At 40.4% G+C, this 27,321-nt stretch overlaps 1 protein-coding gene across 10 annotated transcripts; it reads left to right on the top strand.

Moving 5' to 3' along the window:
• The first annotated feature begins 365 nt into the window (after window positions 1-365).
• Window positions 366-27,321, top strand: Hnrnpc (heterogeneous nuclear ribonucleoprotein C). 10 transcript variants are annotated; one of them, XM_057786257.1, is made up of 11 exons: window positions 366-503; window positions 1,046-1,091; window positions 6,608-6,769; window positions 7,105-7,130; window positions 16,379-16,654; window positions 18,479-18,593; window positions 19,140-19,187; window positions 24,180-24,340; window positions 25,754-25,867; window positions 25,992-26,173; window positions 26,265-27,321. In XM_057786257.1, the coding sequence occupies exons 5-11, from the start codon at window positions 16,414-16,416 to the stop codon at window positions 26,346-26,348; spliced, it is 945 nt and encodes a 314-aa protein (XP_057642240.1). In that variant the 5' UTR covers window positions 366-503; window positions 1,046-1,091; window positions 6,608-6,769; window positions 7,105-7,130; window positions 16,379-16,413; the 3' UTR covers window positions 26,349-27,321. The 10 variants fall into 10 exon arrangements, with proteins under 10 accessions (XP_057642240.1, XP_057642247.1, XP_057642246.1 ...); XM_057786264.1 differs by lacking the exon at window positions 6,608-6,769 and having other exon boundaries at window positions 18,479-18,554; window positions 26,016-26,173; XM_057786263.1 differs by lacking the exon at window positions 6,608-6,769 and having other exon boundaries at window positions 18,479-18,554; window positions 26,013-26,173.

Genomic DNA, 27,321 nt, shown 5'->3' with positions numbered 1-27,321 from the left:
TGCGGAGGTCTGGCCGGACCCTGGCGCGCTTCGACGCACCGATTGGACGACGCGGCTGTCCGTCAGACCCTCGGGTACCCGGATGAGAAGCTGTGCGCGATACAAAGGCGAACATTCCACCCCGCTTTCCGTCGGGGACAGTGGCCAATGACCACTCTTCAGAGTCTGATTGACAGGCGGCCCCACCAATTACTAACCAGCTTCTGCTACGCATGTGGAAATTCTCCCAACCAGACCGACCCACTCCGGGTTGTGATTGGCCGGCGCTGTGAGGAGCAGTAGAGCCGTCTAATTAGGAGCGGGAGCGAGAAAAGTCCCAGCCAATAGGAACGCCCCCGGGAGCGGGGCGGGGGCCGGACCTTCGCCTCGGCGGCGGAGGAGCTCGGGGGCCATTTTGTGAAGAGACGGAGAGCGAACGGTCGTGCGCTGCCCGCCCGCTGGAGCTTCGGTCTCGGCACGGACCCGCAGCAGTAGCGGCCGTCTCTTCCTCCTCCTTCCTCCCGGTAAGCGCAGGGCGAGCTCAGGGCCGGCGCGGTCCGGGCCGCGAGGGGTGGTGGAGACAGCGGCCTCGCGGCGGCAACGGAGCCCACGTTTGGCCGCGGTGTGGGGCTCGGGCCCAAGGCGAGAGTCCAGGCCTCGGCCCTGGCGCAGGCTCAGCCCGGTGACCTCCAGGCGCCGGCGGCGCGGAGGATGCCCCGCTGCGCGCTCGCGTCTAACGGCCGCTTTGGTTTCCGTGGGCCTTGAGGACTCGAAGGTGGGAGTGCATGTTAATGTAACTGCGGTGAGATGTCTGCACTGTTCCGTTATTGCCTCCTAAGTTGGACGTCGGGCGGGGGTGGGGAGCGATACCGCGATGCACTGGAAGCTTCTGAATTCCGGGCGGGCCACATGGCCTCAGGACGGCGTTTTAACAATAGGCGGAGTATTCATTTACTTTTGCTTCCATAGAAATAAATGGTCGAAGTCGGAGTGGTTTCTGTTTGTAAATGGAAGTGCCGCAGATTAACTATAATTGCAATAATTACAGCTCACTTTTTATCTACAGGTTACAAATCACTCGAAATATATATGTTAGTGGAACTTTGCTTGAGGTAGGTACTACTGCCTTTCTCAGAAGAGGTAGACAAAAGTGGTTGACAGTATCATGCTAAATTAGGAGAGGAAGATATTTTTAGGGAGGTCATGTATTGTTTACTGAGTACTGGAATGCTGTGTACAAAAAAGACATTTGAAATTTTAAGGAAGCGGATCCAGAAATTTAAGGTACCAGGAAATTTCCAAGGTTGGCTTGGGAACAATAATTAAAGACAAAATAATCTCTTCCGGATTCTATCCATCTTTTCTATCCATATGATCTTGTCCATTATTCTATCCGTCTCAGCTTGGGCAGTAAGCAGATTCCAGCTAGGTGTGGTAGTGCAGGCCTGTAATCCTTGCACTCCAGAGGCCATGAAACAGCCTATATGAACTATGAAGTAAAACCGTGTTTTTTAAAAAAAAATAAAGGAAAAGAACAGGAAGCATTAATCGCTCGGTTGTAGGTGTTGAGTTCTTGTTAATGTAGTCCAGTGGTGCTTAGGATGGATGATCGGTGGTCTGGATTCAGTCAAAACACTAATAGTTTATGGTGTCACATTAACTTATCCAGGAGTTAATTTAACCCCCACAGGGTATCTGCTTTGAAGGCCTTTGCCACCTACCCAGCCTCGGAGTTTTTTTTTTAATTAAGGTTTTTTTTGGAGCCTGTCCTGGAACTAGCTCTTGTAGACCAGGCTGGCCTCGAACTCACAGAGATCCGCCCGTCTCTGCCTCCCGAGTGCTGGGATTAAAGGTATACGCCACCATCGCCAGGCTGAGTAAGTTAATTTTAAGTTGTTTTGTATAATTCATAAAAATTATCCAATGACCTTCCTCCATCAACTAAGCTTAGTTTAAGCTACTGCTACGCAAATTTAACCTTTAAGCATACTTGAGAGAATGTGTGTGATGGTCTACTCCTGTAATTTAAGCATTTGATAAGAGATGGGACCATCTCAAGGCCAGCCTTGGTCTTGGTACACTAAAGTTGAAGTCCAACTTGAGACCTTGTCTCTTTGATTTTCGAGACAGGGTTTCTCTATAGCTTTTGGTTCCTGTCCTGGAACTAGCTCTTCTAGATTCTAGACCAGGCTGGCCTCGAACTCACAGAGATCCGCCTGCGTCTGCCTCCCAAGTGCTGGGATTAAAGGCCGTGTGCCACCACTGCCCAGTGAGACCTTGTCTCAAGGAAAACAAAAGCAGAGGTCGGGGAAAAAAGTTAACCTCCGTGTGGTGTTTTGGGGGGGGGAGGGGAGAGGTTTCAAGACAGGGTTTCCCTGTAAACAACCCTGGCTCAGAACTTGATTTTTATACCAGCTTAACCTTGAACTCCTGCTTCTCCTTCCCAAGCACTGGGATTAAAGGAGTATGGTTTAAATTGCAAGCATACACGTGCCTAAGAGTAGAGTTTTGCTCTAGAGAAATAGGAAGTAATCCATCAAAAATAGTGTTGCAAAGGCCAGCCTGGTCTACAGAGTGAGTTTCAGGACAGCTAAGGCTGTTAGAGAAACACTGCTTCAACAAACAAAAATTAAGGTCAAGTTACTATGTGAGAAGACTATTGGTAGTAGTTGAGATTAGTTGAAAAATAGCTGCCATTAAATGTTAGACATGCAGGCCAGGCGTGGTGGTGCAGACTCAGTCCCAGCAAAACAGGCTGATTTATGGTTTTGAGACCAGCCTGGACTCTAGAGTCCCCAGGCCTCTATAGCCCTTCAAAAGTGTTAGAAATGAAGATTCCTAAATGTGCAAGGTTTAAATTCCCAAATTAGTAGTATCTCTTAGGAATTGAGCTATAGAATATTTGAAATAGTTGTAGACGATTCTTCACCTAGGTGAGCACTGATAGCATTTCAGATTTGGTCGCATAGGAGGACTATACAGATGCTTAAAATCTTCATTTGCCATTTTCAGAAATATTTGGTAGTAGTTATTCTGTAGAGTAATAAAACATAACTTATATTTGTAATTTGAACTCCAGAAGTTTGTGGTCTAGTTATTGACTGTTAGTAACTAGTAAGGATATATTTCCAAATTGTTGTAATCTTAAAGATTAAATGGTGAGTGGATTATTAACGAGAATGAAACAGTTGAATTAATCTTGGCCTGAGTAAAAATTATGCTAAACTTGACAGTATCCAGTAAATTAGCCCCCCCCCCCCAAGGTTTCTCACTAGTTCTTGTAGACTATGCTGGCCTCGAACTCTAGGACCCACCTGCCTCTGCCTCCTGAGTGCTGTGATTAAAGGAGTGTGCCACCACCACCTGGCCCAGTGAATTAGTTTTAAGCTTAATTAGTTTTCAAACTCCTGAATAGGGGAACTTAAGACTACCTATTTTCATTTCTATAGAACACTTTTGCTGCAAAAAGATGATATATGCTGAGAGGTTACCACACTTCTCCCTGGTTTCCTAAATTATTAGTGCCTCGAGGTGGTGATGTACACCTTCCTGCACTTGGTAGGTAGAGGCAGGCTGGCCTAAAGACCCAAATTCCAGGCCAACTAGTCAATGCTATTAGCTTCCTTAAAAATAGTATGCCTGTCCATGGTCCAGCATTATATGCTTATGAGTCATACATTCAACTTTCATTGGAAGGTTTGTGGTTTTGTATGAAGTAGATTTATTGGCTGATGATAAACAGAACTTTCAGATGTAGCAAAACTGCAGGTGTTTTAGTAAAGATTTAGAAAAACTACAATGGGTAGAGTTTCCTGGTTAAGTCTTCACAGATCCTAAAAGAAGTTGATAGAATCAGTAAAGGACTGAGTTTCTGTTTAAACTATTCCAGCTGACAGATTGCTGTGCTCTTTACTACCAGTTTCTAAATGAGTTATGGTTTTCTAGATTTTTTTTATTTTTAGATTTTTGAGACAGGGTTTCCTTGTGTAGCCCTGACTGTCTTTGAACTAGCTTTGTAGACCAGGCTGGCCTAAAATTTACAGAGCTCCATCTGCCTCTGCTTCCTGAGTGCTGGAATTAAAGGCATACATCACTAAGACCCAGCTTTTTTTTTTTTTTTTTTAAGATTTTGTTTTGTTTTTTTTTTTGTTTTTGTTTTTTGGTTTTTCGAGACAGGGTTTCTCTGTAGCTTTGGTGTCTGTTCCAGAACTAGCTCTTGTAGACCAGGCTGGCCTTGAACTCACAGAGATCCGCCTGCCTCTGCCTCCCAAGTGCTGGGATTAAAGGCTTGTGCCGCCACCACTGCCTGGCTTGTTTTGTTTTTGTTTCTTTTTGGATACAGGGTTTCTCTAGCTTTGGAGCTGGTCCTGGCACTTATTCTGTTTTTTTTTTTTTTTTTTTTTTTGGTTTTTCGAGACAGGGTTTCTCTGTGGTTTTGGAGCCTGTCCTGGAACTAGCTCTTGTAGACCAGGCTGGTCTCGAACTCACAGAGATTCACCTGCCTCTGCCTCCCGAGTGCTGGGATTAAAGGCGTGCTCCACCACCGCCCGGCCTGGCACTTATTCTGTAGACCACACTGGCCTCGAACTCTAAGATCTATCTGCCTTCGAGTGCTGGGATTAAAGGTGTGTGCCACCACCACCCAGCAATATATTTTCTATTTTTGGTTTTTTTCGAGACACGGTTTCTCTGTAGCTTTGGAACCTGTCCTGGAACTAGCTCTTGTAGATCAGGCTGGCCTTGAACTCACAGAGTTCTGTCTGCCTCTGCTTCCCGAGTACTAGGATTAAAGGCGTGCTCCACCACCACTTGGCAGAAAAACCTTTTTTTTTTTTTTTTTTTTTTTTAAAATAAGTGGCAGTATATTAGCTTGGGTGAGAAAACTTGATGACATGGAATATGTAATGCTTCTGGTCTGGTAGTTTTGTTTTTGTTCCTTTTAAAGTAGACTCACTTTGTAACCCTGGCACGCTGACTCTTCTGGGACTCCCTGTGTAGACCAGGCTTAGAGACGTTACCTACCTCTGCCTCCCTAGTGCTGGGAGTAAAGGTGTGTCCCATTCCGCCAAGATTACATTGCTGCTTTTTTTTTTTTAATTAATTTATTTATTTATTTTTTGGTTTTTCGAGACAGGGTTTCTCTGTGGCTTTGGAGCCTGTCCTGGAACTAGCTCTTGTAGACCAGGCTGGTCTCGAACTCACAGAGATCCGCCTGCCTCAGTCTCCCGAGTGCTGGGATTAAAGGCAGGCGCCACCACCGTCCGGCACATTGCTGCTTTTTAAGTATGCCTTGTATATGTACTAAGGATTCTATTTATTTATTTATTTATTTATTTATTTTGGTTTTTCGAGACAGGGTTTCTCTGTGGTTTTGGAGCCTGTCCTGGAACTAGCTCTTGTAGACCAGGCTGGTCTCGAACTCACAGAGGTCCGCCTGCCTCTGCCTCCCGAGTGCTGGGATTAAAGGCGTGCGCCACCACCGCCCGGCTGTACTAAGGATTTTATTTATTGACTATTGGCTTGACATCCTGAAGAATTTGGTACTGGGTTCAGGATAGTACCTAATGAAAAATTTTCATTATAATTGCCTTCAAAATACAAATAACTTTCAATTGTTAATGTTCTACTGGGAAACAATACAGTTTTTATATTTGTGTAACCCATGTCTATTTGAAATTTACACTTAGTCTTAAAGAGATAGTACTTAATCTCTTTGTAGTCTTTGGTTTATTTAAAATATGGATTTATTTTGATGAATAGTTTTTTAAAGGATCAGTTTAAAATTTTAGCAGAAGTAGGATTGTTTATGGGAGAATAAGTCCTGATGTCTAAATCAAATGGGAATGTAACAAATCTTTTTCACAGTGAGTAGCTATTAACTTTATTTCTTTTCGCTGATGAAAGTTTGTCATTACATTATTTTAGTTTTACATTATGTGTCAGATTTTTCATCCCTGGGATTAGGAACACTAGGTGATAAAAAATGAAACACAAATCAGTAAGGACACAATTTTTATCACCCGTTTCATAACAAAGTGTTCATGGACCTTTCCTCTATCTGTATGGTTTTCACTGTAAGTGATGATAAATAAAAAGGGCTGGCTCCTTTTTAAGAACATCTTTCACCCTGGCTGTAGAACCTTACCAGTCTTGTGGTCTTTCACTCTTTGCTTTGAGAATAGATGAGTCCCTTTTAGTGTTTGTCTTTTCATGGTAGACCTTCACCTTCAGTCTGTTTTAATCACAGGAAAAAAGCTACATGATCTTAGGTTTGAAACCCATGAATCTGTTTGACTTTTATTCACTTCATCACCATTTGTTGACATGGTTTTTCCGTATTTTCTTTATTGCCCAAACTGCTGATTACAAAGCTAACATTCAAATGTATACTTTTATCCGTCCCCTTGAAGGGAATACAGATTGGAATTGAGTTCACTTCAGCCACATACTGATATGAAGAATTGTATAAACAGTCACTAATAGAAGTGATGAATCTCTAAAAGACTCCATCCCAGTGAAATGTTAATGCTTTACCAAAATGTGTTAGATGCAACAGACAGTTTTCTGTCTTGGGTTTAGGGCACATTTCTGAGAACTATGACTCAATCTGTCCCTTCTCCTTTCACAGGGCAGCAAGGCGAACCCCATCCTTACTCACTGGAGCTCAGCTTTGATTTTTAACTTCCCTTCCCCACCCTTCCAGAACACACACATTCATTCCAAAATTGATTTTATAAAGACATTTTAAACATAATGATGCAACTTGGTGTGCACTACAGCAAATATACAGGTGTTTTTTTTAAAATTATTTCCAAAAAAGACACAAAAACGGGACCTGGATTTAAGATGTAATTTTTAAAATTTCTATTTCTATTTTTTCTGCAGCAGTTGGGTTAGAGGAGGAGCCTTTTAGCCTCATAAACTGACCTCTCTACTTCCTCGTGTATTTTTAAGATTAACAGATGATGTGGAAAGGGCTTTGCTTGTCTGCTATTGAGAACATTACCCTTGCGGTTTTTGTGGAAACTGCTTTTGGAAAAGAAAAGAAATGAACTTTATTGACTTGATATTTTTACACCTCCCGTTTTTCTAATCTGGGCTATTTTTATTTTTGTTTTTTTACAGTGAGATTTTTTTGATCTTCAGCTACAGTAAGTTATTACAATTTTTTTTTTACATTTTTCCTGACTTTCGCTGGTTTCCTTTTTATTGTTGTTACTTACTAGTTATTTATTATTACTATACTTATTATAATGGTGATGATGATGATGATAATGATGATTTTTAACCGGATTAAAGTGGAGTTTTTCTGAATGTTAAGATTTCTTCAGCCTCCTGATTGACTTTGGAGTTTTCCATCTTGGGAGAGAAAGTGAAGGTGTTAGCATTTTTAAGTAGTTTGATCACATAAACCTTTTCTCTCCCAACCCCACCCTTGCCCTCAACCCCCTTCCCCACACTGGAAATAATTTTACTGGCTGTTAAGTCTTTGACCTTATTTTTCCTGATCTTTAACTTAACTGTTTTAGAGCATCTCTGGACGTCTGTATTTTTAATTTTTTTTTCTTTTTATTTTTTTTCTTTTTAATCTTTCATTTGTTAAATTTTTAAACTGTGCTGCAATAAAATGTGTGTGTAACTATTTAACACCTATTAATGGTGATGGCATTTTCCCAAAAAGCCATCTTCCTACTGTTTCCCTTGAAATCCCCATCCTGCTTTTCCTGTACACTACCCCTCACAAACCACAAGCCGCAGCAACATGGATGCCCCAGCCTGGAGCAGCATCAGCCAGGATGACCTGAGCCGGGGGGGCCTTCGGAACAGATTACACCCTTCCCTGGGTGATGGTAAGAGGTGTGAGGTCCACTTGGTTTCATTGCAAAAACTAGGAAATAGACTCATTTTAAGTTTAGGTGATGCATAGGTCAGCCCCTGGAAATGCCTACAACTAGTCAGTCTTTCTCAAGTTGTTGAGCTGTTTCGAGTAATCTTTGTGATCTGGGCATATTATGCTTGGTTGACAGTACCTGATGTGCATGAGACCCTGAGTTTGGTTCTTGGTACTCCATAAACTGGGCCTGGTGATAGGTGCACCTGTGATCCATGTGGTTAAAGGCCTTCCCTTGGGTTGTACAGTTTGAGGACTGCCTGATAATATATGAAACAGTGCCTCAAAACAAATAAATACAATTTACATTACATTTGGAGAGGTGGCTTATTTACTAAGTTCTTTGGCAGCTCTTCCAGAGGTCCTGAGTTCAAATCAGAGCAACCACATGCTATCTCACAGCCATTTATGTCCATGGATCCAATCACAAGAAATAATACCATATTAAAATAATATGGCAAAGAAGGGTTTTTGACATTAAAGGAAAGGATAGGTATTATAAACTATAAAAAAGGGATAGATTACGCCAGACGGTGGTGGCGCACACCTTTAATCCCAGAGGCAGGTGGATCTCTGTGAGTTCAAGGCCAGCCTGGTCTACAAGACCTAGTTCCAGTTCCAGGGCAGGCTCCAAAGCTACAGAGAAGCCCTGTCTCAAAAAACCAAAAAAAAAAACAACAACAAAAAAAAGGATAGATTGAAGTTCTAGACATCAGTGGATATTGTCCGGTGATGTATGAAGCCCAGTTAGCCATTGCTAACTTCTCGAGCATAGGTAGCTTCAGTTAGGAATATTGGAAGCATTTATATATATATATATATTTAAAGACAAGGTCTCTGCATAGCCCTGGTTGTCCTGAAACTGGAGCAGGCTAGTCTCAGATCTGCCTTCTCTGTTCCCAGTGCTGGTGGGATTAAGGGAAAGCACCACCACATCCAGCCACTGCTAACCATTTTAGAGTTAATGTAGTAGGTTTTAACATGGAGAAATGAGTTCCATGTCATGGGTAATCATATGCCCTCCTGACTTGGACAGAAAGAAAAATACAGGTCAAATGAACACAAAAGTAGCATCAAAGAAAATAGTGAAACATTAAATCAGAAGCCCCTGAGGTCTGGGAAAGGAGTGGATTCTCTCTACCTTTTATTCTGTATTGTGTTACAGCTGTTCATCATAGGGTCAGTTTATTTCTTTGTTGTGTATTTAAGGTTATGCTTTTCTTGTTTCCAACCAAGGATCTTGTCAGGATCCTCAGCCTCACTCATGGTGATAGATAAAGTGAGAAATTATAACATGATGAGATTTATGCACAGATCTGTAGAACGCAAAAGTGGGTGTTTAACTGCATCAGGAGGAAGAAAACAATCTTAGGATAAGGCCAGGTGATAGAAATTTGTGCTTTTGTATTCTGTATGGTGTCCCTCCACTTCCACCCCCCCCCCCCCCCCCCCGTCTTTCTGTGTAGCTCTGGCTGTCCTGAAACTTGCTGTGTTATAAACCATGATCCGCCTGCCTCTGACTCCTGAGTGCTGGGATTAAAGGCATGTGCCTGACAAAATTCTCGTTTTTCGAAATTAAAAAAAAATTAAATGTCTAGTTTCTGCCTGTGTGTGTGTATGTGTCACCATGTGCATGCCTGGTGCCTGCCCTCAGGGACAAGGCAGTGCCACAGCCTAGAACTGCAGTTACAGACAATTTAAGCTGCCATGTGGGCGCAGGTCCTCTAAATTGCTGAGCCAGCTCTCCGGCCCAACAAACAAGCACTCTAAAAATTAATTTTACTTGGAGAAAAGGGAAATAACGAATTGAAGTCTTACCAAATACAGTGGTTTCTTTTTCAATCTTCATCTCACTTGGCTATTATTTAACCACTTGAAACCTTGTTACTTTGCTGTTCTTTAACTATTGGAATTGTGTGTGACTCAGTCCTTTTTTATTTTGTACTCATTTTATGAACTATTTATTCTTCTATATTGTCTGAAGTGATTGTCACCAAATTTTAATAGTGTGACTTTTTCTCTTGAGTAGATTTGCATCAACTTAGTTACCTGTCTGATAGGTTAGTTTGATATACCAACTTCAGGGTATGTTGATTCACTTGCTACTTTGTTTTCAAGGTCAAGTCCAGTGACCTACAATGTGAAAAAGAAAACAATTTCAAAGACAAACTGTATCTAGACTGCTTTGTTTCTTCAAATTGGTTTGTTTTTGATCTCCTTGATTTATCAAACTACAGGTCATGTAGGCCAGAGTCTGGTTACTTTTTCTTTCCTGTCATGCCATCAGCTTTTTATTTAAAACCATTTACTCCTATTTTCTAGGTCCATGTCAGTTCATCGTTGTCTCTAGTGTATTGCAAAAGACATTCACTTTTACTTTGCCTTCTGCACTAGTCTCTTAAAAAGTGTCAGCTATGTTGATTCTGCTAAAATGTAATGTTTGAAAGCGGGGCTTGGTGTCATTGTACCTATAATCCAGCATTTGGGAGGTGCAGTCAGGATCAGGAAGGAGTGCAACGTACCAGGATCTGAAGCTGAGTGAGACCTGCCTCAAGGAAAAATTTTAAATTATTTCAGAACTAAAGTTAGAGTTTAAGTGATCTTTCCACTCTTCCTTACTGTTAACTATGAGTGATAGGATTTATAAGTCTGTGTCCCCACTCCTGGCTCACTGGTCATCTTACTGTGTTTTAAGTAACTGGCTTGAGACTGGAAGAGATGGCTCAGCAGAATACTTGTTACTCTTGCAGAATATCTGTATATAGCTACCAGCACGGACATGATGGTTCCAAGCATCCAAAACTCCAGTTCCAGAGGATTTGATGCTCTTTTGGCCTCTTAGTAGTAGTAGGCACTCAAATGGTATATATTCTTGCAGAAAAACCCACATAAGATTTAAAAAAAACTGCCTGGCTAATTCTTAATATTTTTAAATCAGTCTATAGGAATTGGTGTTGTTGGTGAGCCTAGTAGTGGATTTTCCTCAGTTTATTTTGTTACCTTGCCTCATTCAGTCTTTCTGCCTCGGCTACTCTAGCATAGTTACAGATGTAAGGCATTGAATTTGTTTCATTCATTTAGAATAAACTCTATATATCCCTGGCCATAGCCCTTTTTATATAACCTAGCCACACTGTACCTCACTGTAGACCAGGCAGGCCTGAGACTCTCAGATTTTGTTACCAAGCCTTGTGCCACTACGCCCCACCCAGGCTTTTGTTTTGAAGTTAGTTGACTGTTAAACTATATAATACTTCCCCTGTTGTAGCCTCTCTGTTGGTTTACAGTGCTAGGTTGTTGTTTGCTTGCTCCATTCTGTCTGCTGAGAATAAATTGAATACTAATACTAGAACTATTAAAGGACTGGCCAGACAATGAAAAGTTGGCATTAATTCCACTCCCATAATACTGTCTTATTTTTCTCCTCCGCCACCCGTTTTACTGAGTTTTTCCACAGAGACTCTGTGGACCTGGCTGGATTCAGATTCAAATCTGGTTGCCTTCCTTTAGTGTGGTGACTAAAGCTTATATTTCATATTCAAAATTGAGTAGTTACAGAAATTTTAAGTCACCAGTTAAAGTTCACACTTAACTTTCCCGGGTGGTTGAAAAAATAAACATAAAAAAGGACATGACTCCTAAGTATGGTGGTAGTATTGTAGATAAAAGGGATATCCAGAAGCAGGGACTTCTGAGAGAGTCCTGAGAAAATGACCCTGAGCCTGGCCATGTGAGGAGAGGAAGAGAGAGCAAACATAGTAAAGGATGGACAAAGGACCTGGTTACCAAAAGCTGGATTATATAGGAAAGGACAAGTGGGAGAAGAGCAGCCTGCCCACTGAGCTAGAGAAGTTTAGGGTAGTAGGTATGATGCTAGCCAAAACCTGTAACAAGAACTGAGAGATATTGGGAGAACCTGTTGCCCAGGTCAGCATTGATATGCTGGGCCACCACTGCCTGGCATCTGACTTAACAGATACAAAATATTTTTTTTGTGTGTCCTTTTTTTTAAAAAAAAAAGATTTAATTTGTATGCAGTTTCCTGTGAAGACCAGAAGAGGGCACCAGATCTTATAGATGGTTTTGAGCAGCCTTGTTGCTTGGAATTGAACTCAGGACTTCTGGAAGAGATGTGGTTAAGGTTAAGATTACTCTTAACTACTGGCCATCTCTCCACCCCATGTTTTGTATTTTGAAAACCAGTATTTTTAAGATTTTTGATAATTATGTGATGTGAGTGTATGTACATGTGAATGTAAGTTCCTGCTTAGGCCTAAAAATTGTTGACTCCTGGAGCTGCACTTACAGGCTAAGAACTGAGGTCATCTGGGAAAGCAATGTGCTTCTAAACTGGTATTTTCTGTGGACTGTTGTAGTTTTGTCAGTTACACAGCTAAGGAGAACCTTGAATCTGATGGTTCAGCCTTTTGTCTTTGGAATGCTGAAATGATAGGGCTGTGCTAACATGCTCAGTTTATGAGCATGCTAGGCAAGCACTCTCTGAGCAGTTACGTCCATGTATCCAGCCCAAGAAAATGCGCTGTGTGTTTATCATGTGAGTGCATGCCCATATGTATAGAGGAAGGTAGACATAGTTTGCCTTAGTTGCTTTAAAGTTTTACTTCTTGAATCAGGCTAAAGATCTTGTAGCTAGACTATCTAACTAGCCACATTCCCTGAGCAACTTGTGTTCTAAATACTGGTTTTGCTATACTGCTGCAACTATGGCGGGAGTGTGGATCTGTTTTAGAGTCTTTGAGTAGCCCTGGATGTTCTCAATAGAAATGCTGGTCTTGAACTCAGTTCTGGGAACTCTACCGTTGTCCCTCCTGAGTGTTAACATGAAAGGTGTGCACTACCACCCCCCATCTTTTTTTTTTTTTTTAAAGATGACTATATTTTTCTCTTTCTCCCTCTTTAAAATGTGGGCCTGAGAATTGACTTCACTTCTGACATTAAAGGTGTATGTTAAGACATAGGCAATAAAAACAAGACTTGTAATTAAATTAAACTGGATCGTTTTAAGATGGGTTGTGGTTACTCACACACACCTTTTAATCTCAGCACTGAGGAGGCAGAGCAGAGAGGTGGTTCTGGCATTCTTGGCCTTGGCCAGTCAGTCAAAAGCCCAGTAACCATATTGTGAATTATTGCCTCCCAACATCTACCTTGTTCTTGTCAGTCATGACCTCTTTTATACTGACAATGAATCTTGAAGATAGGAACCAGGAAGGACAGTGCCTGGCACCTGCCAGATACTTCTAAAAATTCCATAATAAGAACTGTGTCATCTGGCCAGGTGGTGGCGACACATGCCTTTTATCCCACCAGGGAGATAGGCAAGTGGATCTCTGAGTTCAAGACCAGATTGGTTGGTATAGAGTTCCAGGACAACCAGGCCTACACAGCCAGTTCCTCTCAAAACAAAACAAAATTTGACTATTTTGGTCAGCGTCCAGGCAGGTCATTGTTAACCTCTGAAAAAACAAGAGGTAAACTTAGTAATAATAGAAAAAAGATGGATGAGAGAAGCCAAAATACAAAGAAAGTAGCCAGGGAGAAAAATGTAAGTTAAATGGGAAGGTTCATCAAAGGAAATAAACGATATAGGAGCAAAACAGGTGAAATATTATACAAATGATGCTGCTGGTATACAGATGTGTTTTTATTCAAAAGTGTTAAACAAAGATGTAAAATATTAAAAGCTTGCATTAAAAAATCCTTTATAAAATTTGGTTCATTGTTGCCATCTAGTGTCATTCAGTATGTGCTGGAGAAATGGCGGGTGGGGAAAATGGGAGGTGCTTGTAGAAGTGTTTGGTTCTTAGTGCCCATCTATGTAATCCCAATTCTAGTCAGATTACATGTAGACTGCCTTCAGGCACCGGGCACAAATGTGAACATATAGAGGCAAGCATACATGCCAATAAAAACACATAATAAAAATACTGTCCAAAGAAAAAGGGGAGAATTAACCTGTATATGTATACCCGTGATTTTCTTATTTTTGAGGTCAGAACTGCCCTACTAACATTACATGGCAACCAATATTACATAGTAAGTAAAAAAAAACCTGAATTGCTTTAATCTGAGTCATGTAGTTTCTTTTACTTAACAATATTGTTATACTATTTTTGATCTACTCATGTGTGTGATTATCATGTGATCTAAGCAGAGAACTGTATGAAATGCCCAATAAAAAATGCTTTTTATATTTTTCAGTTTATTGTTTATATTACTACATACATAAATGGAAACAATTTGATTTTAATGTGTACTATACTGACTGGAACTCCCACCCTTTTGCCTCCTGAGTGTTGGTATTAAAGGCTTGCACCAACAACCACACTTTATACCTAGGGAAACGTTTTTTGGCATGGAGGTAGTACCAGCTGGGGGCTTCTGCTTGCTCTCCTAGAGTATTGGGGTCATTCCCAGCACCTACATGGCAGCTCACCTGTCTGCAACTCTTTCAGGTCTTCTAACACCCTTAAATAATAGACAGGAGACATACCCTCAGTTGACATACCCTCAGTCTGAGTATTTGGGTTTTTTTGTTATGATTTGAAGACATGGAATGAGGTTTCTGGGAATCCTCTTCAGTTGCTTGCCATCATAGTTCTCCCCTACCCCAATCTCTTGACAGGATTTCTCTGTGTAGCCCTTGCTGCTCTGGAACTTGATCTGTAAACCAGGGCAACCCCAAACTCAGAGATCTGCTTTCCTCTGCCTCCCAAGTGCTGGAATTAAAGGCGTGTGCCAGCACTGTGCCCATAAGTTTGATTATGTGGGGTTTGTTTGTTTTGTTTTGATTTTCGAGACAGGGTTTCTCTGTAGCTTTGGTGCCAGTCCTGGAACTCCCTTTGTAGACCAGGTTGGCCTCGAACTCACAGAGATCCGCCTGCCTCTGCCTCCCGAGTGCTGGGATTAAAGGCGTGCGCCACCACCGCCTGGCTGGTTTTTTTTTTGTTTTTGTTTTTTTTTTTTTTTAAATAACCAATGATGAACAGGTAAAATGACCTAGGTCCTTGAGCGGGTATCTAGGAGAGGAGTTGGGAAAGGCGGTGGCAATCCTGTAGGCTTAGCTTATTACTTAGACAGAATCATGAATATGATGCATGCAGATCTTGTAAAAGAAGGGATTGAGGGATGTATAAGAAAACCTTATACAGTACATACCAAGTATTTTACTAGACATGTATTGCCTAGGGACAGTTAACTTTTTAAGAATATTTAATTGTCCTTTTATATTTTATAGTCCAATTGGCCCTGCATACCATCCTGGTTTTTGATGTTGGTTATGACTGACTCTTGAGACATTTGTATTTTGTGCATCATAGGGTATCTTATATTCTTTATCTAACAAATGTGACTTGTCATTTACTAATAAAGTTAGGTGTGGGGAAAGCCAGATGACTTAGTGAATAAGGTGCTCCCTTCCAAGACTGGCAACTTCAGTTTGATTGCTCATCTGATTTTGATAGCTGTCCATTCATTGATTTGTACATGTCAGCAACTTTGCAGTACACATGTGCACAAGTTGTAATGTGGCCTGAAAGCTTTTGACTGCTTCTAAAACTCTGTTGGACTCTTAAGTAAAAAATCATTTAACAGACGATCTGTTATGTTTTATATTACTTAAAACAAAAGAAAAACATACTGAGAATTAGTTTTTCATGATTCCAATAGACTCAGCTTAAATATTTCTCAGTTATTTTTAAAATCAGGAGAGTATAAATATGAATTTGAATTCTGATATTAGGATTTATATTGATAATAGACAAACTAAGGATTGTAAAATACAATTTTTAAAAAGATGTCAGTGGGTATTTTGTAAGATCGACTATTACCATTTTAGGTATTTGATTGAAAATAGTCAGCTGCGTGGTAACTCAACACAAAATTCCAGGATTCTGAAGTATTTAGAATTACAGTATTCAGGCCAGCTTTGCCAGAGTGGATGTCTGGGGAAGAAAACTGAAGGAAGTTGCCTTTTCTTATTTGTTTTGTTAATGGCTAGTTTATCATCATCACCATCCAATATTAATATTCCATATGTAAAATGGTTTTATAGTGATTATACCCTTTGAAAAAAAGACTTTGTATTATATGCTAAATCAGATCCAAGTGAGTATTTGACTAGTTGGAAATATTTGTCTTTCTATAAGTATACATTAAAGTTAAAAATTAAATATCTTGTACTTGAAGATACAGATTTGAAGTAGGTCTGTTGTGAGAAAGGCGAGACTGTTAGAACTAATTGTATGATTCTTATAATCAGGAAGGCAAAAAAGTTTGAAAACTGATTTAGGAAATTATAATGTGCTTAAGGACTTCAACTTGGAATTAAGATAAAACAGAATTGTGTTGCAAGTAAGTGAGAGGGCTAAAAGGAGTATTATAATGAATACATTTGACATTGTGAGAGATACAGTAGGTAGTCACAGTGGTTCAGATAAAACACCATTAACAATATCTCTTAACCTGAATGCTTCTTTTTTGTTCCAGTTTCAGCTTTGTGAGAAACTTTATCAACAAAGAAGATGGCCAGCAACGTTACCAACAAGACAGATCCCCGATCCATGAATTCCCGTGTATTCATTGGGAATCTCAATACTCTTGTGGTCAAGAAGTCTGATGTGGAGGCAATCTTTTCAAAGTATGGCAAAATTGTGGGTTGCTCTGTGCATAAGGGCTTTGCCTTTGTCCAATATGTTAACGAAAGGAATGCCCGGGCCGCTGTAGCTGGAGAGGATGGCAGAATGATAGCTGGCCAGGTTTTAGGTGAGTTGATAAAATTCAAACTTAATGTAAGCTTGCAAAGTTTTGGATTTCATTATGACATTTTTGTACTTAAGTATTACACTTTGCTATTCTTTTATATATAATCTAGCAGCGTCTTCTTGATCACCTTATTTGTTTCCCTAAGTAAGGTAGTCTTTAGATATTTGATGTTGTGCTAAAATGTAAGAATACAGTGTTATATTATGTGATAATGCAAAGCAGAAACTGGAGAACTTGTGATAATCTTAATATAAAACAGATGGTAATAATATTGTATAATGTGGAGCTGTCACAGTGTGAATATATAGTTTAGGCTTTGTCCTTTGGATTTTGTCTAAAAGATTTATTTATTATATTTAGTGTTCTTGTATGTATGCCCGCATAACAGAAGATGGCAACAGATCTTATAGATGGTTGAGTCACACGTAGTTTATGGGAATTGAACTCAGGATCTCTGCAAGAGCTTTAATTACAGCCAGTGAGTGCTCTTAACCTCTAAGCTATTATCTCAGCTTCATAAAAATTATTATAATTTATTTATTTATATGCAATGTTCTGTCTGTCTGTTTGCCTTCAAGCCACAAGAGAGCACCAGATCTCATTACAGATGGTTGTGAGCCACCATATGGTTGCTGGGGATTGAATTCTGAACCTCTGGAACAGTAGGCAGTGCTTTTAACCTCTGAGCCATCTCTCTAGCCCCTCTTGGAGATGCCTTAGTAGCTTGTCAGTCTGACTTTATATAGTCCTCAGTCTGACTTTATATTAATCTCATACAGATTCAAGTATTTGACAAATTATCACTTAGTCCTTAATTCAATGTTGACTTTTTTTGACACATGGTTTTACTGTGTTGTGTATCCCTGGCTCTACTGCAGGACAATTTGCTAGAGTCCTATTTCTGTCATGGGTCCTGAGAACCAGTTTTAGTCATTTGGCTTGGTCACATTTTTTTAATGCATATTACTGTTTCAATAATTTTGTGCCCGTAAACTTAGAGAAAAGTTGTGTACACTTTGCACGTCCTGGTCAGGATCCAACTTACTACCTTAGGTTTTCCCCTTCTACCACGTCGGTAGAGGACATGGAGCTCAGGTTGTCAGAATCGGAGACAGGAGCTTTACCTGTGTTGCCTTGCTTTCTTGCAAACTCTGTATTGTATATACTTTGAAATTTGTGTTTGTTCTCATTGGTTTGTATGTGTATAAGTTAATTCATTGTGTGAATAATAATAATTTGTTAGGTAATTTTTTTGTGTGGAGTTTAACTGATTGTAATAGTGATAAGAATTGTTCTTGCTGGTGGTGGCCTTCACTCCCAGCACTTGGAGAGGCAGAGGCAGGTGAATCTCTGGTTTACGAGAGCTAGTTCCAGGGCAGGCTCCAAAGCTACAGAGAAAGCATATCTTCATTAAAATTCCCACGCTTATCTTTGCACATGTTCTTTTATGGTGTGTGTGTGTGAAATTTAAGTAGAAACATTACTGGGAGAGGGACCTGTTAGTAGTAACCCCTGATGTGACATTCCTGAACTGTAAGTGCATGAGTAAACATCTATGAAAGATGAAGTTTGCAAATGGGAACTGAGCGTGGGGATAGATAGCAAAGAAAAAATTATAATGTTATATCAGGACAGTTTTTGTATCAAACAGTGCAGAAATGGAACACTAGCTCTGTAAAAACCTTTTAAGTGAAAAGGAGAGGTAACGTTATAATACAGTCTGAAATACGGGTTTTATTTGCTTTGCTAGAGGATATAATCCAGTCTTTGAAGTTTTTGTGTTTAATTTTCCCCCCTTTCCCCTTTGTTTCCTTTTTTTTCCAGATATTAATCTGGCTGCAGAGCCAAAAGTGAACCGAGGGAAAGCAGGTGTGAAACGATCTGCAGCGGAGATGTACGGGTCAGTACCAGAACACCCTTCTCCGTCCCCTCTACTCAGGTCCGGAACTTTATTATTTATAACTGCATTGTGTCCATCAGTGGGCATCTTCTCTGTTTTCTGGATGTGGGGAGGGTTAGTGCAATGTGTTTTCTATGTGCAAAAGTATAATGCTTATTAACTTGTGTTAACACTACTTCCCCTTTTGCCCCTGTTTCCTAGCTCTCAGATTTGTGCTATTTACGAATAATTTTATGAGTTTATCATGAATTCAAGAGAAAATTGTTAGGCTCTAGGAAACTGGGGAATAAGGAAGAAAGGGGATTATGGTTTAACAACTATTATTCTTTCATGGTTTTCAGTGTTCATGGTTTTCCTCATAAGTTATTTTGTTAATTCTCACCTGAGTAACTAATTTGATCACTGCTTCTCCAGTGGTCTTAAGACAATATGGAGGGCAAATGTTATTTGAATGAATGGGGATTATTAGTTGCTAATCTTACTGATGAATTGTTGTGGTGATTTGTTTGGCCTGTTTTCACCCCGTCTGCCTTTATGAATTAACAACAGCAACTCCAAAATAATCTTTTTGTATTTATTTTTCAGTTCCTCATTTGATTTGGACTATGACTTTCAACGGGATTATTATGACAGGTATGTATAAGGGTTTTTTCTTTTTGGATGTTCCTTAAAAGCCCATCACGCTCACATTCTCTTTAAGTAATGAATGACAGGTTTCAAATGCTGTTTTTTTTTTTTTTTGAGAGACAGGGTTTCTCTGTGGCTTTGGAGCCTGTCCTGGAGCTAGCTCTTGTAGACCAGGCTGGCCCTCGAATTCACAGAGATCCACTTGCCTCTGCCTCCCGAGTGCTGGGATTAAACGCATGTGCCACTACTGCCTTGCTCAAATGCTGCTTTCTATTCAAAATTAAAACCTAATAAGAGGGGGCTGGAGAGATGGCTCAGTGGTTAAGAGTATTGCCTGCTCTTCCAAAGGTCCTGAGTTCAGTTCCCAGCAACCACATGGTGGCTCACAACCATCTGTAATGAGCTCTAGTGCCCTCTTCTGGCCTGCAGGCATACATGCAGACAGAATATTGTATACATAATAAATAAATTTAAAAAAAATAATACCTAATAAGATATTAACAAACTCTACTCAAAATCATTCTGTGTATTGGTTTGTGTGAATGTCTGCTTCATGTGTTGGAGGTCTAGTCGCTGAAGAGGCTTGTCAGATCAGCTTTTTTCCAGGCACGTGTGAGGTGACAAGCATTGGTACTGTGGTTGGAATGTGGGTCATCAGGTAGTGGTCTCATTCCTGAGCCAGCTTGTACCCATATCACAGCATGGTGTTTTCGTTGATTTGAAAGGATCTGTATTAGAATAGAAAGGATCCCTAATGTTTAAACTCACATAGTTTCCTTTGAATATACCTTTTAATGAACTAGGAAACATTAAGTCATGTATAATAGCAAATTGCATTAAAAGCAACATTGCTAAGATTTCTAAGTGTGGAGTATAGTTTAGTTTTTTTTTTTTTCGAGACAAGGTTTCTTTGATGCCTGTCCTGGAACTACCTCTGGCCTTGAACAGAGAGATCTGCTGCCTCCTGAGTGCTGGGATTAAAGGCGTGCACCCCCCTACCCCCACCCCCACCCCACCCCTGCCTATAGTGTAGTTCTAAAAAACAGGGAGATGCAAACATTTCTTACTTGGACCTTAAATGGCTTTAGTGTTTGTAGGACAACCATGAGGGTTTTGACTGGGTAGAGTTAGATGAGAGCAGACAGAAATTATCATGGTACTAGATGTGGTGGTATGTGCACACCTTTGATCATGGCCCGTAGTAGAAGCACATAGACCTACACAATGCAGTGTAGCTGTATTCTCAGGTCCACTGTCTTCAGGAGTTGAGGGTTACCAAAACATGTAAATAACCGGGCTTAGATCATCCCTTTTAGAGGGAAAGGGTGGGGGAGGGTCATAAGACCCTCTGCGTCCACCTATCCCCAACCAGTTCTATATCATGTGGCTTGGGATCTTAGGGCAGGGTTAATGGAAGGGCACATTCCGTAAAACCTTGAGGGTGTCTTCTGTGTTGGTAAAATTCCTTCCAGTGTAGCTTCTTTATGGACTTTTGTGCTGTAATATGTACCTTCGTTTGTCATTGGGTCCTTACAATGAGTGATAAACTTGTACACACTCCCCAGGAAAGGAGGACTTTTTCTTTTTAAATTTGCACTGTTACTGCATGTATGTCTGTGTGAGGGTGTTAGACTTTTGGAGTTACAGATAGTTTAGTCATATGTAAGTAAGTTGGGAATTAAACCTGGGTCCTCTGGAAGAAGAGTCAGTGCTCCTAACTGATGAGCCATCTCAGCACCTATTGAACTGTGTTCACACACAGGAATATGGAGGCCAGAAGTAAAAACCACGTTTTCAGTTAGGCATAGTAGGAAGGTGGGACTTTAAATGCATTTCTTTTTGGGAGGGGGGGTGCTTCGAGACAGGGTTTCTCTGTGACTTTGGAGCCTGTCCTGGAACTAGCTCTTATAGACCAGGCTGGTCTCGAACTCACAGAGATCTGCCTGCCTCTGCCTCCCGAGTGCTGGGATTCGGTTCCTTTGTTTTTAAGAGACTTGTTGACCATAAACTCAGAGCTGTTTGCCTCAGGGATTAGTGACAGGAATTGCCTTGCCCTTGCCCAGTAAATCAGCTGCTTTGCAAGCCATTGTTTAGCAGGTGAGGAAGAGCATCTGAATTTGGATTACTAGGAAGATTCTGGCCTCTTCCCACCCCTAAATTGGACCTGACAGGCGAGAGCAGTGTGACATGGTAATGCTAAATTCCCATGAAGTTAATGTTCAACACGTGTGTCATAACCTAGATTACTTTGTTGTGAAGGCTTTCAAAGAGATTACTACTAAAATAGTATATTAATTGATCAGCTTTTCATATTGTCTTCGAAAATTAAGAAAAGTAGATTCAAATGAAGGATTTCAGAGTCAGTTGGCACTATTACCTTGCATATATTCGCGTGTCATGTTGACTCTTTGTGGTGCAGATTTTTGAATCACTGTTCTTTGCAAGTATTCTAGAATCCACAAGGTGATGAGCTGGTTGTGTGTATTTAGTTTTGACTTTGTTTGATGTTGGTTTTTGCAGCCTCATATAGCCCAGGTCTGCTAAAGATCCTTTTTGCCTCAGCACTCCTGAGTGCTCTGATTACAGTGTACCACCTCACCTGACTTGTTTTCTTACAAGCTGTGTGCCCTAGTATGTTTAGTTGTCCAAAGCATTCTTAGTGTTAAAATGTTTTCATTTAGAGGTGTAGTAACTTGGTATGATTGTTTCAAAACTCCCTGTGGCTTCCTCTTGTATAAGAGATGTGGCTCCCTTATGTAAGAGGTAGATAGTTTATATACGTGTACCCCTCTCTACATCCTACTCAGGAGCCCAGCTGTATTTTGCATGCTTTTCTCTAGATTGCTGTGATACCTGTGAGGAATACCGTGTATAGTGATTAAACTGTATTGCTTAGCAAATGACTCAAACTTGTGTAAATCTTTCAAATTGTTGAAATGACTGGAATTGGATGTAATAACATAATTGGTGATTGGCATGTAATTCCAGCACTCAGAAGGTTGTCAAATTGAGGCTAGCCTGTCAAATACAAGAATGAAAGAAACAAATGCAAATCACACAATATAATGGGAAAAAAAGGATTCCTTTAGTCCCCCGCCCCCAAGACAAGGATTTCTTTGTAGTGCTGGAATTAAGTTGTGAGCCACCATCACTTGCCTAGCAAATCTACAGAGCATGCTAACTCTATAACATCACTCTGCTTAAAATGACCTAAATATTTTTTAATCCTGTTCTGTGTCCACTAAAGAGTTTATGTGACAAGAGATTAATAAGATGTTCTGTAGTTTTTGCACTGATCTTTATTAAAAGTATATTTGTTGTTGGGCTGGAGAGATGGCTCAGCAGTTAAGAGCATTCCCTTCTCTTCCAAAGGTCCTGAGTTCAACATGGTGGCTCACAACCATCTAGAATGAGATCTGGTGCCCTCTTTTGGCCTTCAGACATACATGCAGAAAAAATATTGTATACATAATAAACAAATAAATAAATATTTTTTTAAAAAAGTATATTTGTTGTTGCAAATTTAGAGGATGAAAACACAATTTTTAGATAATTAAGCAGTCTCTGTTTCAGAAAAACCCAGATAAGAGTGGCAGGTACATTCTTTCTGTCTGCTGTACGTGCTTTTGTTTGGCTTTTGTTTTTTGAAGTAGGACCTCACTTTGTAGTGCTCTTCCTGGGACTCACTATATAGACCACGCTGGTCTTGAACAATCAAGAGATCCACCTGCCTCTGCAGTACTAGTGGCATGTGCTTTATTTTTTTTTTTTTATTTTTTTATTTTTTTTTTGGTTTTTCGAGACAGGGTTTCTCTGTAGCTTTGGTGCCTGTCCTGGAACTAGCTCTTGTAGACCAGGCTGGCCTCGAACTCACAGAGATCCGCCTGCCTCTGCCTCCCGAGTGCTGGGATTAAAGGCGTGCGCCACCACCGCCCGGCTGGCATGTGCTTTATTAAATGTTTATTAACTTATTGTTAATTCAGAAAGTGTTAAGGCCTAAGATTCAGGGATTCTTAGGCAACCTTGAACAATAAGAAATAGCTGTAGTAAACTTTGTCTCACAGAAATGAAGGTAAATGGGAGATCTGTTGGTAAAATGGTAGAGCTGGACAAACCAGTGTAACATGCATTTTCAAATTGATAAATATAATTGGTCTTTGTTTAAGTAAAGTTACCTTTTACTTGTGATAGGTCATGTTCTTCCATGGAATGGAAGTCCTCCAAGTGGTCCTGACTGGCTTTAAGTATGGTGTGCCAGCCATACCTGTGCACACTAAAATAAGTAATTGTAGTAAGATGTATCCACATTGATGGTGGGCAGTCATGTGGCCAGAGGAAAACTTCTGGCTTCTTCTTCCCTTCATCCAAATTCCAGAGATCAAGTCCAGCTCATTAGGTTTGGCAGCAAATGCTTTAATGTGCTATCTTACCTGTCCTCTGATTAGCTGTGGGTTTTTTTTCTATTTAAGGTGAAAAATTTAGGTGGCTGAACTTTGTAATTATAGTAGCAGCATTTTTTGATTATGTGATCAGACTTCATTAAAAATGAATACCTTGGTAAATTTTAGTCATTTTATGAGCATCACAACTTGACGTTATTTTGATTGCTTAAAAAGCAATTCATTATAAGTAACATTCTGTTGAAAGTGTCAGAGAGGAAATAAACATTGCTCTTAATCAGCCAAGCCTATCATTCAATGATTTTTCCTCTTGGGAGTTTCTGCGGTGGTATTTCAACAGAGTGGAGTTTTTTCTTTTTTTAAATATTTTATTATGTATACAATATTCTGTCTGTGTGTATGTCTGCAGGCCAGAAGAGGGCGCCAGACCCCATTACAGATGGTTGTGAGCCATCATGTGGTTGCTGGGAATTGAACTCAGGACCTTTGGAAGAGCAGGCAATGCTCTTAACCTCTGAGCCATCTCTCCAGCCCCAGAGTCTAGTTTTGAATTGCATCAAACAGAATTCTATTGTAAGAGGTTTTTTTTCCCCCATAGGATGTACAGTTACCCAGCACGTGTTCCTCCTCCTCCTCCTATTGCTCGAGCGGTGGTGCCTTCTAAACGCCAACGTGTTTCTGGAAACACCTCTCGGAGGGGCAAAAGTGGATTCAATTCGAAGAGTGGACAACGGGGCTCTTCTTCCAAATCCGGAAAATGTAAGTGTTAATTTGCTTTTATCATGGTGTGGTGTTTGTTCAATGCCTTCTACCTCCAAATTTTATTTTTATTTACATACATGTATGTGTAGGGCGGGGTTATTGAGCTCAGAGTGGGTGTTGATTCCTGGAGTTACAGATGTGAGATAGCCGACATAGGTGCTGAGAGCTTCTGCAAGAATAACAAACTTTTTAAATGAAGGGCATTGCTACAGTTGATATAACTGGTATGTGTGTGTGAACTTGAAACAGTAAGATGAGGGGTGAGTCTGGGAGATCCTCAGTTGGTAAAGTTGCTGCACTGCAAGGGATGCGGATCTGAGTTTGGGTTTTGAGCATACATAGAAAACAGAAGTACCTTACTTTAACTACCTTGGCAGGGTGGGGGTGGTTGAGAGTGACTTGCAACCTGGACTTGCAAAGTCAGTGAATTCCTGTTTCATTGAGAGATCCTTTAGTAGTCATGGCTTTAGCCCCCACATTAGGGAGGCAGGAGCAGGCACATAGCGAAAGCCTGTTTTCTCTTAACGTGTGATGGTGGTACACAACTTTTAAGTACTAGCTCTTGGGAGATGGGGCTGGAGGATCTCTTGAGTTCAAGGTCAGCCTGGTCAACAAACAAACAAGTTACAGAACAGTAATGGCTCCAAAGTTACAAAGAGAAACCCTCTTGAAAAACCCACAAAAGAAAAAATTTTCCCTCCTCCGTAATAAAGAACAATAGTGTATGACACTTGACATTGCTTATGACTTATTCATGAACACAAACCAAGGAAAAATTAGTGATTAAGAATTTCAGGTTAAGAAGGCTGATGTGGCAGTGCACAACTTTACCCTAGCAGAAGCACGGAGGGATCTGAGGTCTGTAACATACAAGGTCTGTAATACAACATCAACATAAGTCATTTACCAACTGAAGATAAAGGTTTCTGCTACTTAGTTGGTGGTGATGACATGCAACTTTAATCCCGGCACAGGTTGCAGGACAGCCAGGGGTACTCAGAAATCCTGTGCCGTCCCCGCCGTCCCCCCCCCCCCCAAAAAAAAAATCTCCATTACTTATTGTTGTGGTTGTTACCTCGTCCAAATTGTTAACTTTTTTTTTTTTTGATATATATAGCTATTAAAACAATTTCCCCCTATGGTGCTCAAAAAACCCAGCACTTAGGAAGAGACTTTTTTTTGTTTGTTTTTGTTTTGTTTTGGTTTTTCGAGACAGGGTTTCTCTGTAGCTTTGAAGCCTGTCCTGGAACTCCCTTTGTAGACCAGGCTGGCCTCCAACTCACAGAGATCTGCCTGCCTCCGTCTCCCAAGTGCTGGGATTAAAGGCGTACATCACCACCGCCCCAAGAGACCATTTTCAACAACTGGTAAATTATGCTTTATTTTAATCTAATAATGTATTTGTTACAGTGAAAGGTGATGACCTTCAGGCCATTAAGAAGGAGCTGACTCAGATAAAACAAAAAGTGGATTCTCTGCTGGAAAGCCTGGAAAAAATTGAAAAAGAACAAAGCAAACAAGCAGGTAGTTTAATGTATTTGCAAATTGGGATGTTTGGGAAGGGCATTTATTTGTTTGTAAGACTATCCTTGTTCTTTGATTAATGAGAGTTCTCTATATCCTGTGGGCAACCCTTGCCCCTGGACAGACTTGTCCTTCTCCTCCCCAGTAGAGATGAAGAATGAGAAGTCGGAGGAGGAGCAGAGCAGTGCCTCTGTGAAGAAAGACGAGACGAACGTTAAGATGGAGTCTGAGGCTGGCGCAGATGACTCTGCTGAGGAGGGCGACCTGCTGGATGACGATGACAATGAGGATCGAGGGGATGATCAGGTGATCACCTGGGGACAGGAGGGGAAGTGTTGGAAACTGTGGTCCAGGGAGATACCTCTAACACCACTTTATTGGTTTCCATTTCTCACAGCTGGAACTGATCAAGGACGATGAAAAAGAAGCTGAGGAAGGAGAGGATGACAGAGACAGCGCCAATGGGGAGGATGACTCCTAAGCACATAGTGGAGTTTAGAGATCTTATCCTGTTATTATTCATTTACCTAGGCGCTTGTGAGAGATGGAAGTAACACCAGATCCTCTCCCCTAGTGTCTTCAGCACAGTCTCACTGTTCACCCTCTCCCTTTCCTGTGTTCATTGATTCATAATTGCCTTGCGCCTAGTTCCATTCTCACTTCCTTTGATGCTCCTTAGTAGTTTTGTTAAGTCTTACCCTGTAAGTTTTGCTTTTAATTTTGATACCTCTTTGACTTAACAATAAAAAGATGTATGGTTTTTATCAACTGTCTGCAAAATAATCTCTTGTTATGCAGGGAGTACAGTTCTTCCCATTCATATAATTTCAGTAGTTGCTTCCCTAACTGCAGAGGCATCTCATTTACTTGTGATCCCTGAGAGCAGCTTTGCATTAGAGGTGTGTGTTTCCCTCACTTGAGTGGGGCTGTTCAACACGAATGTAACCATGTATTTTTGTGAATGAGAGTTGGCATGTTGAATGCATCTTACAGGAAAATAGTGTAATAGTCTTAATATTTGTTTTCTAAAGTTAATACCATGGGTTATTTTTGTGAACAGCCTGATGTTTGGGATCTTTTTCTCAAAATAAACAATTCCTTATTAAACCAGGAATTTAAAGGAAAAAACTGATTTTTATTATAATTGCTTTTTTTAATTGACTTCCGCAAATCTTACCAGATTATATTAAACAGTTTTTTTGAGTCATAATCATGTGTATCAATATAAATTAAGATAATTTCAAGATGAATGTTAACTTAATAATATTGACATGGAGTGGTTTATTGTTTCAGTTACTGTTTAGAAGCCTAGTTAATTTTTATTGGATTCCCATCCTTGCCTCACAGTTACTGAATATAGGAAAGTATTTGTCTTTCAGAAAACTGAGAGTACAATGAGGGAGGGCTCATCAATCAGTATGAGCTTACCCTTGCTAGATTAGTTTTAGTCATTG

The sequence above is a fragment of the Chionomys nivalis genome, chromosome 12 (assembly GCF_950005125.1).
Source record: "Chionomys nivalis chromosome 12, mChiNiv1.1, whole genome shotgun sequence".
Classification (NCBI taxonomy): domain Eukaryota; kingdom Metazoa; phylum Chordata; class Mammalia; order Rodentia; family Cricetidae; genus Chionomys; species Chionomys nivalis.
The sequence above is the reverse complement of the archived record's forward strand: the minus strand, read 5'-3'. Positions and strand labels throughout refer to the sequence as shown.

What these genes read in the sequence shown, in the direction of transcription:
- Hnrnpc (XM_057786259.1), top strand. Translation starts at nt 16,414, where the DNA reads ATGGCCAGCAACGTTACCAACAAGACAGATCCCCGATCCATGAATTCC. An exon ending in TCTCCGTCCCCTCTACTCAG is followed by an intron (nt 18,594 to 19,139) that starts GTCCGGAACTTT and finishes TTTATTTTTCAG; the next exon opens with TTCCTCATTTGATTTGGACT. An exon ending in TTCTTCCAAATCCGGAAAAT is followed by an intron (nt 24,341 to 25,753) that starts GTAAGTGTTAAT and finishes TATTTGTTACAG; the next exon opens with TGAAAGGTGATGACCTTCAG.